Genomic DNA, 11,976 nt, shown 5'->3' with positions numbered 1-11,976 from the left:
ACGTTGGAAGAATGCAGCTACATTAAAGTAAAAATAATTCATCAAAACACATCATAAAGTGAGTTTAAAAAAAAACAAGCCACAGAATGGGAAAACATATTTATAGGATATAAAGACAAATAAGATCCAGGTACATAGAAAATCCCTTTAAACTGTTAAGAAAAGACAAATAACCCAATAGGAAGACAGACAAATTCTTGAAAAGACACTTCACAAAGAAGGATCTCCAAGTAGCTAAAACATTCAAAAAAGGTACAACTTCTTTGGTAATCAGGGTAAAGAAAATTAAAACCAAATGAAATACCACTATATCCCCATCAGACTTGCAAATATTAAAAGGTCTGACATTAACAAGTATTAATGAAGATGTGGAGCAACCGGAATTCTCAATTGATGATAATAGTATATATCAGTAGAACTACTTTGGAAAAGAGTTGAAAATTATCTAACAAAATTGAATATGTACTTGACCTATATAACCCAACAAATGCACTTTTGGGGTTGATACTTGAAATGTATATACACATGTACATCAGGGTATATGTATAAAAATATTCATTGCTTCCTTATTCAAAATAACTAAAATGGGAAACAACCCAGATGTCCATCAATAGAACAGTAAAAACTGAATTATGATTTATTCATTAGTAAAACACTACACAGAATTAAAAATAAACTTCAGACACATGCAACAATACCGAGAATCTTAAAGACATAATATCCAGCAATATAATCAGTACACACAAAGTTTCATTTATACAAAGCTCAGGAACAAAACTAAGCAGGATTTTTAGAAATGCACTTAACAGATGATGACTGACCCACTATCAAGGAAAGTAGTTAACATTGCTCTGAAAGTCCTGGAAATTCTTGATTTTTCTTTCTTAATTTCTATACCCACTCCCCGCCCCTGCCTCAGTCTTCCCTAACTCAGTAAACAGTACCCTCATTCACTTAGAATTTCAAGCCAATAAGTGAGAAATCATCCTTAATTCTGGTTTTTCATTAATTTCCCTACTTCTAATCTATTACGTGTCTTATGAGATCTCAGACCAACATATTTCCTGAGTATGTCTATTTATGTCCCTTACCAACACTACCACCGAAGTCTAAGTAATTGTCACCTTTCTTTCTGAATTACTGCAACAGCCTCACAGCTTCCACTCTTGACCGCATACACTCCATTCTGCACTCAGCCTCATAGTGATCATTACATAGGACAAAATAGTGTGGCCAGTTAGCTCAGTTGGTTAGGTCATGGTGCTAATAAAATGTAAAACATGTCACATCACTCTTCTGCATGGGTCCATGTCCTCTGTATGCCACGTCTTCCACATGTAGAGTAGAGGTAGGGTATGTTCACACCTTCAATGACAACTACACATTTCTGATCCAACATGTCCAAAATTGTTCCTAGGTTTCAAAGTTTTTAACACATCAAGAACTGCTGATTTTAACATCGTATTTTGGTCCCAGGTTTAAGATGTTCCACAGATATTCTTACTTCAACGCTTCAAACTCCAGCTATGCCTGGGTCTTATACTACCTCCAGAAATTAAGAACGCTCCCATAACCATAGGGCTGCCCCGTCCCACTCGGTCCCATTTAATAAATATACCCCCCGCTCCATTCGCCACCTGCTGGATGTGAGTGGCTACTACAATGCCGTGGATGTCCTGACTGCGTTTCTCAGACAGGCCTGCTGTGTGTGTGTCTGGATTCTATGTAGATTTATATTTGTAAAATATTACATTTGTCATGACCAGAAGGAATGTAATCATTGTAAAACTTAGATTTTGGATTCTATATATGAAAACAGTATTATGCAAAACATAACTACTGTTACAACACAAAAATGTGGGATACATATCTCACAGTCCACTGCCACCTCGTCAGTTCATTCAAGAATCTAATCTTGGATTTAGCAGTTTCTGCACAAAGGGAATGGACTATTTTCATTGATAATTCAGTCAAAAATATTAATGAAGATCTATATGATTAAAAGAATAAGTTTATTCAATTGGCTCCAATATAATCCTATTGTCACCAGATCATAAACACCAAATTGTTAATTTCCCTGTTAGTAAAGGTATAAGCAGAAGCAATTTCAAAAGACATAACACCTAGTAGGGATAATGATGAAAGCCAAAATGAATTATTTGAAAAGAATTTTAGAAGTAAAAAACCATAGGTATGAGAAGAGAGAAACTACAAATAAACTGTATTGTGATAAAATAAATCACATAGCTAAAAACCTATGTTTAATTATAATTTTTAAAAAATGATAATTACTTTTTCTAATTTTATAAAGAAAATTATATTTTATAAAGAAAATTTCTTTTTATAAAGTTATTAGCACCCAGTGTTTCTCAGGAGTTAATTATAATTTTTTTAAAATTATAATTAATTCTTGAGAAACACTCGGTGCTAACAATTTTCTCAAAAGTACAAATATCCAAGTTATACAGAAAATAAAACAACTTACTTTCCACCAAAAATTTCTAATTTTATTTTGAGAAAAGGTAACACCAAGAAAACAATTTAAACTGCAGAAACAATGGTTAGCGTAAAAAAAAAAAAAATCAAAAAGATATACCATGTTATAAGTACTTAACAAACTTATAAACCATTTCTTCCATAAGATTCTCCACATTTTAAGTTCACACATGTTGTTATGATCAGATTTACAATTTTTCAGAAAAGACGGGGAAAAAGGGTATGATTATCATCAGCTAGATGTGCTCACTGCATGCTCCATTATTTATCTGCAAGGCCTGAGTCACTGGAAATGCAGTTGACAGGCATTTTAATAAACTGGACAGCCATTTGTTCTTCAGGACAAGGCGTGTTTCCCCAGAAGCAATCAGAAGAAAACAGGAAGCAGCTCAGCACTCTGCACTGCAACAGGCCACCTTAATAACTAACCAGCATCACTCAACGGCTAGGCAGCCGGGCCTGGTGCACAAAAACACAGAAGAGATTAGAATTGTGTTTGCTAAAAACCCAGTCCTTTCACATGAAAAATCTTTATACGAATTTGGGTCATACTACGTTTCAGACTTGGAGACAAAATTAACCATATTAATCTACAACACCTTTTGTAGGGTTTTAACTTTAAGGAATGAAGGCAATGTTGAAGCAATGTGGTAACAGCGTTAGGCTGTGTGTAACGCCTGCACAAGTTTCCTTAAAAGTCAGGAGGCCACAAATTAGGTTACCAATCTGTTCATTTCAAACCGAAACAGTCAGCTCTATCGAAATAAAAATAAATTTTTGCCTCAAATATCCAAACCCAAAATGTAATCTTAGGTCGGTCGCCTCCTAAATTACAAGAAAATGTGAATAACAACAAAACAGCACACAGAATGAATTTTGCCACCTGATGCAAAGCTTCAAACTAGTAAAAAGGTAGAAAAGTACGACACAACCTTTTCAATAGGCAGTCCCTTCTTCCAGGGACTCTGCTTTCAGGGACTGAGTATGTGATCCTTTCCCCAAGTCCTCCATTACGTGGCTTGCTGTTGCATCATTTTCTTAAGAGGACACCTGTCCTTCCTCTTCAGGAGACTTGGGGGCCCTCTTGGATCGAGACCTGGACTTGGATTTCCTCTTGGATACCCGGGGAGGGCTCCCAGTCACAGATGAAGACCGGGACCGTGAGCGAGACCTGGAGGCCGAGGACGACTTGGATCGCCGCGCAGAGCGCGATTTGGAGGTGGATGCAGAGCGAGAGCCAGTGGAGGACCCAGACTTCGAGTGAGACCGGCTGCTGTGGTATCGGCCGTAGCGAGAGCGGCTGTGGCGAGAGCGGCTGTAACCAGACGAGCTGTAGCGAGACCCGCTGTAGCGAGATTCCCTGTAGCGAGATCGGCTGTGGCGAGACCGGCTGTGAGGAGATCGGCTATAGCGAGATCGTCTGTAGGGAGAGCGGCTGTAACGCGAGCGGCTGTGAGGAGACCGGCTGTAAGGAGACCGGCTATAGCGAGACCCCTTATGGCGAGATCGGCTGCGGGACCTGGAGCAGCTCGCACCCCGGGATCGGCTGCGGTGTCGCCGCCTGGGGCTGCGGCTCCGCCGTCCGTAGCCGCCGCCCCCGGCCCTGCTGCGTGGCGCTCCATGGCGGCTGCGAGGCAGGTCCCGGCGGCCATAGCGCGCCACCTGCACCCGCAGCTCGCGTCCGTCCAGCTCCGCCCCGTCCATGGCGGCCTCGGCGTCTTCCGCATCTCGCTGGTCGTGGAAGCGGACGAAGGCGAAGCCCCGGGGCGCCTTGGTGTGCGGCTCCCGCGGGATGTACACGTCGCCCACGCGGCCGTATTTCTCGAACACGCGCCTCAGGCTGTCGGGAGAGGTGCGGTAGGTCAGGTTGTCCACCTTCAGGGTGATCATGCCGTCCACGTCGGGAGGGGGGCGACCGCAGCTCATGGCTCCTGGAGCGGCCTGGGCCGGGGAACTGGCGCTGCCCTGGGCGCGGGCGGCGAGACCGACGTTCTTCTCTAGCGGTTGCGCCCCGCGTGGGGACGCCGGGAAAAGATCGGCGGGGAGGCGGGCCGCCGATCTCCGCAGGGAGCGCCCTGGAGCAGCAACTCGCAAATTCCTAATTCCAGGCCAAATACGCCAGGACTCAGAGGAAGGCTTCCTCTTGGTGGCTGAACTCCAAATGAAGCCAGGGCCCAGAGATCCTGGCTTTATACCTGGGCAACGTCCTAACCTAATCAGAGCCCAGATAATGTGATCACTGGGCTGGGTTTAGATTGGACGTCCCACCCACCCATGCTTCTTCCTTTTATTTTTACATTTTAGATCAATCTTAAGAACAAAGCTAAGTGATAAAAGGTCAGTCTATGGGAACAGGCAATCCAGACAAATATATTAATGAAACTGAAATCTAATACTTTTTTAAAGTAATCGAAAATTACTATAAAATTGAAAATTACTAAAAATTCACTAGGAAGTCGTTGCAGTGAACTTAACGCACCTAAAAACACTACAGTGACACATAGAGAGCCGAGACTGAGAGTTATAAGGTAAAACTGAAAAATCTGCACTCAGGATGGAAGTTTTTTTTTTCCTTGTGACGCCATTTTCTCAGAAATCAATAGTGCAGAGAACAAAACTAGTAATGCAATGATAATTTGCAAAACAAACAACACTTTGATCATATAACCTGCAATAACCAAAAATATGTCGAAAACATTTTCCAAAATTTCCCAATACAAGACTACAAATTAAATATCAATTAAAATTTCATAGTTCAATAAATTGAGCACATCTTCATCTCAGTGAAATGATATTGAAGGTCAAAGATAAAACACCTGAATCCAGTCATATTTATTTGAAAATTAATAATCACATTTCTAAAACTCTTACTTTTCTATGTTGAAGTCAAACAATTAGTAAAACAAAACCAAAACAAAAAAGAAAATAAAACATTAAAAGAAGGATAGAATTATAAATAGATAAAAGGGACAATATGGCTTTTTTAAAAAAAGATGATTAATAAAACTAAAATCTAACACTTTTAAAGAAAGAAAAACCTAGCAATACTGATGAAGAAATACGGTTTCTACCTCTGGAAAGGAAATATACAGAAAGGGCAGAGAGCATCTTGGACTGCTGGAAAATAAGGATGTGGTAAGTAGAAAGAAAACAAAAGTATTCATGGGCTAATTTTAGAGTAGTACAAAAACCAATAAAACAGCTCCCAATGGCCAAATCTTGAAAAATGCAAGGAACAAACGAAAGTACTGCTATATTATATTCTAAAATATAAAATAAATATGAATTTGTGCTGTTGTAAATAAATGATCTAGATAAATTAACACATTGGGAAGAAGAGACAGAAACTCCTCTGCAGGAAAATTCTAAATAAATTAAAATGTTGCTTCTTTTGAAAATGTTATGTCCCCTTATATAAATAGAATTTTAAAAAATATTGTAATGCATTATGAGTTTTCTTTTCCTCATCTATGTCATTCCGTGTAGCCGTACGTGGTCCCGTTGTCTGCTGTAAGGTGTTGGACGGTATAAATGTTTGTGTTGCTGATGGGCACTTGTGTTGTTTACACTTTTGGCCTCTTACAGTGTTGCTCAGAACATGCTTGGACATGTATGCTGCAGCTCATGTGTCCCCTTAGCTATGAATGGATTCCTTGTCGTAGAATACAGGCAGCCCACTGTAATCTCTGGGTTCTCCATCAGTGAAATCTGCCAAATGTGGGAAGAAATTATTCAGAAGAAAAAAACAATAAAAGTAAATAAAACATATTACAGTAAGCAATTATTCACATAGCTTTTTCATCATAATGTAAGTAATCCAGAGATGAATTAAAGTATATGGGAAGGTATGTAGAAGTTACGTGCACATACCAAGCCATCTTCTATATGGACTTGAAAATCCTCAGAATCCTCAGGGGTTATTAAGGACCAAATCCCCTCCACCTGCAGGATATCAAGGGACAACTGTATGTTAATTCAAACTTTATTATGCCTGATTGTTTTTCAACAGTTTTTTTTTTTTTCAACCAATTTACACAAAGTAGCTGTGTATGAGGGTGCTCAATGCTCTTCACTTTTGCAAATGTTTGGTCAATATCAGACTTTTTAGTTTTTAGCCAGTTAGGTGAGGGCATTAAAATTCATGTTACTTATGATTGAGTCCCCACACAACAGCCTGGGTAACACAGTGAGACTTAAAACTTGAAAAAAAAATTTTTTTTCTTTTTCCTCATTACAAATAAGAGTGAGTAGTTTTTTCATGTTTTATTGGCCATTTGGATATTCTCATGAAATGCCTATTATGTATTTGGTCCATTTTTCTATTGGTTGATATTCTCTGCACTAGCTCTTTATATATAATGGATATCAGCTCTTTACTGGATATGAGTAATACAATATTGGTTCACACTCCTTGGTTTGTCATTTCTTTCTATTTTTCATATCTTTTGATGAACAGAAATCCCTCTTTATTTCTGACAGTAAAATATTATTTAAAATAGCTAACATCCATGATGATTATAAAATGGCAAACACTGTTCAATTTACTCCTCTTAGAATAACTTATTTAATTCTTACTATGATCTATAAGAAAACCCATACCTCTGACTTTCAGATGACAGAACTGAGTCCTGGAGACATTAAGTCACTTGTTCAAGGTGGTAGAGCTAGCACTGTTAGAATCTAACACCGGTTAGAGTCAAATATTTGACAATCTCCAAAATGATTCCTTAAAACAAACAAACAAAAAGACTTCTTCCTTATAAAACTGTGATATTTGAGTTGATATCAACAGTATATCTAAGCACAGTATACTGAGACCAGACACAGATGCGTGTACAGTTGGCCCTGGAACAATGAGGGGGTTCAGGATGCTGAAACCCTGTGCAGTTGAAACGCCTTAAGTACTTTTGACTCTCCGCAAAACTGAACTGCTAATTGCCTATCATTGACTGGAAGTCTTACAGATATCATAAACAGTTTATTAACACAGATTTTATGTTACATGTATACTGTATTCTTACAGTAAAGAAAGCTAGAGAAAATAAAATGGTTTTTTTTTTTTTTTTTTTGAGACGGAGTTTTGCTCTTGTTACCCAGGCTGGAGTGCAATGGCGCGATCTCGGCTCACTGCAACCTCCACCTCCTGGGTTCAGGCAATTCTCCTGCCTCAGTCTCCCGAGTAGCTGGGATTACAGGCACGTGCCACCATGCCCGGCTAATTTTTTGTATTTTTAGTAGAGACGGGGTTTCACCCTGTTGACGGGGTTGGTCTCGATCTCTCGACCTCGTGATCCACCCGCCTCGGCCTCCCAAAGTGCTGGGATTACAGGCTTGAGCCACCGCGCCCGGCGAGAAAATAAAATGTTTTTAAGAAAATTATAAGGAGAAAATGTAACCATTTACAAGATGAATAGCCTGTCTGAAATGGCTGCCAACCTCTCTGCAGACCTCAATGTACACTACACATCAGGCAATTCAACTTTCCTCTGCCTCTTGGGAACGTTTCCAGCATCACTAGTGGCACTTCCTATAGGCCCATAGTATTATTCAACCTTTAGGATGTTGCCCTAACTTGGGTCCTGCTGTTTGGCTGACTGCCAGGCTGGGCCTACCAAAACATCCTCAAAGCATAACTGCGATCCAGTGGTCCCACACAGCCAGATAGCCAGAACCTCATAAGCATACGCTCAGCTCAGTCACCACCACAAAATCTAACCAGCCCGTAAAATATTAATGAGTGTTGCCTGAAATGTTCTCAAATAACTGGAAAAAAAATGCATGGAGAATAACCTCCTCCCACAATGTTTCAAAATTACAATATTAGAAAGAAAGTCAGATTTTATATTTTGGTGACCTTTAATATATTTGTTAACAAATACTGGTGACATCACACTTTAAATATCTCAATGAATTAGAAATATGACGCTTTTTTTTTCTGACTCTATTGACCTAATTGGTCATAAAAGGCTAGTTTTGCAAGAAGGGGAGAGCTGGGGGAGGGAGAGATAAGGGAAGAAGATTGAAGGGGACCCACAGTCCAAATTCTTCAGAAGTGCCGCAGCCTCCATAATTGGCCCAAAGTTTGGGACACTGGGAGAGATGAGCTCCTGGCAAACCAAAAAGACCTCGTTCTCAGACATACTCATGTCCGGTGGATTAACTCTCAGCTGGTGACACAGAATTAGAAGCGTTCAAAGGTATTACAAGATCTGAGAGGTGAATTTGGTAACCACCATGGACCCAGCAGTGCCCAGGGTCCTTATCACAGGTGCTAACAGGGAGGCACCAGGAGGCACTGTAATTGCAGTGGCCTGAAAATTTGCCCAAAAATCTGAGTTGTAAATGTGACCGATCTCAAGAAGCCCCCACAGAGCAGAGAAGTGGAGCATAAAGGCTGACCACGGGCACAGGGGTGGGGGCCCAGTAGCACCCAGAATCCTTAGCAGGATGCTGGATCCTGGACTGTTCATCAAAGCTGCATCTGTGGGTAGGGGATTAGGCTGAGGGCCTGGAGGTGTGCTGTCTGTGACCACCAAGAGGCACCTCCTGGCTAGATGGAACCTGGAGGATTGGCTTCTGAGCCCCCAGTTACAAAGGCTAAGGACCCCAACCACATCTGCCAGTTGAAAGGTTCAGACCAAGGTTGACAAAGCCAGGGTGGGCAGTGGGTCCAAGCTAAGGTCCTGGGCTGGGAAGGTACCTGTTGCCTCACATTTGTGTGCCAGGTGTTCCCATGGCCAATCACTGCAGGCTAGATTGGCCACGGGAACACAGGCATACAAATGTGAGGCAACAGGTACCACAGCTGGAGACCATAGGCTGAGTGGGTGATGGCCCTGGTGACATGGGTGGTGCCTCAGTCCAGAAAGCCTTCTCAGGCACTTGGGTCTTCCACCAGGTGGGCATCTCCAGGCTGGCCTGTGCCCTGGACTCCATGGGGTCTGCAACTAATCCCTCTTGCCTGGGTTTCCACAGCTCATGGTACCTGGGTTATAGGATGCCCATGACAGCGTCCAGGGAAAAGGTCACAACGTCTTCCTCAATAATGCACTGAGAGGCCACTTTCTTTATCTCATGGTGGCAAAATTCATGACCTCCTTGAAATTGAAACCATGGTTGAAGTCCGCGTGAGAGCCATAGGGAAACCATTTAGATATTTCGCCCCCCGCCCCCGCCTTGAGTTTTTTTCTGCATTCAGCCTTAACAACTCCAACAAAATAAATTTTACTTCTTCCCTTCCATCAATGATAGCTCTAAAAGTCATGGCAGTGGTTACCAGCACTAATTCCATAAATTATTGACTGAAATGCCTCAAATACCTCACATTAAGGAAAATGCTGACTTGGGTCTAAAATAGCTAGCTAGTAGAGAATTTTTGAATTTTATTTTAAGGAAGAATTCATTGCTTCCTTACAAGTGTGTGTAAAACAGGACTGACTGTTGAAGTATATCAAATGCCTACCGACGTCTATACACATGATCACGTAACTTTTCTTCTGGTTGCATTTACGGGATAAGTTATATTCCTAGATTTCCTGATTTAAACCATCACTGCCTTCCTGCAATAAACCCCGTGGAGTTACTGTATGCCATGCTTTTAAAGTACTTACATTATCTTAGCTAATATTTAAGTTAAACTTTTTACATTGATGTTCATAAATAATTTTTGGCCATCATTTTCTCTCATTCTGCAGCTCATCAGGATTTTCTGTCAATGATGTGCTTATTTTAAAACTTGAAGTTTTTCCCTCATTCTAAAGGCCTATGTATACTTGAAATAAAAATTTCACACAATTTCTCTGTGAAATTCTCTCATCTTTTCATTTTTGAAGAGGCAGGTCTTCTGCCATTCTGTATTTCATACACAAAAACTTATGTCTTAAATATTCTATTAATTTTTCTAAAATAGTCCATACCATTGGCATTTTGTGTTGATTTATTACATTATTTTACAGTTATTCTGACTCACTTTCTGCGTATATGCATATCAATTCCTTCTTGCTACTTTCATACAATTGATCTTTTCCTAACTTGTAAATCAGAAGCTTAATTCAGTTAATTTTATTCTTTGAATGTGATGGAGAAAATAATTAAGGCTACAGCTTTTCCTCAGCATTATTCTAAATGAATCACATCTATTCCTTTTTCTATGTTATTGTTTTAAATTTAAAAACACTCTAGTAATTCTTATTCTATTCCAAGCATTGGTATTAACAAATTACATATATTAACTCATAGAACTGCCAATTAAACACCCGAGGTAGGTGCTATCTCCATTTTACACTGAGGAAACTGAGTCATAAAGTTACGTAATTTTCAAGGTCACACAAGCTGGTAAGAGAAGCTGGAATTCAGAATCAGGCTATCTTGTTCCACAGTTCATATTCTCAACAGATATTTATTGTTTTGTGGAAATTTGGCTTTTATGATTTGCACTTCCCTCAAATCTGAGATCCATTCAATAAAAAAATTTTAACCTGTCAGGAAAAGGACCTGTACGTTTTCTGACTTTCAAAAATATTTCAAATTTTATTGCACAATAATTCAGAATGTTTGAATTTTCTTCACTTTGTTTAAAGAAAACATGGATATTTTCTATTCACCCTGATATAATGTCATATTTTGTAATTGATTCTTTGGCAGGATAGGTTGTCAAGGACGTGACCATATTTTTGGGATGCAGTGACCTTGGTGACCCTACAGCCAATACGATAAGCTTAGCATTCATATTGTAACTGAACTCACTCGAGCAAAGATATCTTTAGTAGGGACTTTCCCTTTTAGAGAGCATGCTCATTTTTGATTTTACCTGTCGTCAAACTGATCTTTTGCTCATTACAGTAGTAAAAAACATACCCCTGGGTGGAGATTTAAGATGCTAATGAGGCATGGGATGTATGAATAAGCAGGTGCACCTACTGTGCATGTTCATCCAGAAGACCACCAGTACATGCTTAGTAGTAACACCTGTTACCACCTCCTTATGAATAACTATGTAAAACTCCCATGATGGGGGTTGCTCCTGCAATAATCAATGCCATCTCTCTGCAACAAGCAGCCGGCCCTGAATTCTTTCCCTCTCAGTGTGTACGACATATTCTGCACCTAACTTTCCAAATATCCTTTTCCTTTGACAATAAATTACTCTATGCTGTACTTCTTTTGCTGTATGTCTCTTATTTAAATTATTTTATACTAAGAAGACAAAGACCAGAGGTATCACGACAGCTGTCAACAGCACCTGAAGAAAAGAATTTATTTTCTATCATCTCATTTGTCAATTCTACCTTATTGTTAATGTTGTCTAAGTTTTTCCTATCCTTAGGGTTCTCCATTTTTTCTGGCTTAGATGAATAGGGTGACTATACTAGTTCATTCTTTGCCACGAAGAATATCCCTGGGTAATTTATAAAGAAAAGAAGTTTATTGGCTCACAGGTCTACAGGCTTCACAGGAAGCACAGCCGTGTCTGGGTTTGGG

At 39.9% G+C, this 11,976-nt stretch overlaps 1 protein-coding gene across 1 annotated transcript; it reads right to left on the bottom strand.

The window, feature by feature from the left end:
• Positions 1 to 621: 621 nt before the first annotated feature.
• LOC101031882 (uncharacterized) lies at positions 622 to 4,707 on the bottom strand. Its single transcript, XM_074400442.1, has one exon. It carries the CDS (start codon positions 4,420 to 4,422, stop codon positions 3,535 to 3,537), a length of 888 nt encoding a protein of 295 aa, XP_074256543.1. The 5' UTR covers positions 4,423 to 4,707; the 3' UTR covers positions 622 to 3,534.
• Between the last annotated feature and the right edge of the window lie 7,269 nt (positions 4,708 to 11,976).

Source organism: Saimiri boliviensis, chromosome 6 (genome assembly GCF_048565385.1).
Source record: "Saimiri boliviensis isolate mSaiBol1 chromosome 6, mSaiBol1.pri, whole genome shotgun sequence".
Classification (NCBI taxonomy): domain Eukaryota; kingdom Metazoa; phylum Chordata; class Mammalia; order Primates; family Cebidae; genus Saimiri; species Saimiri boliviensis.
The sequence above is the reverse complement of the archived record's forward strand: the minus strand, read 5'-3'. Positions and strand labels throughout refer to the sequence as shown.

What these genes read in the sequence shown, in the direction of transcription:
- LOC101031882 (XM_074400442.1), bottom strand. Translation starts at nt 4,422, where the DNA reads ATGAGCTGCGGTCGCCCCCCTCCCGACGTGGACGGCATGATCACCCTG.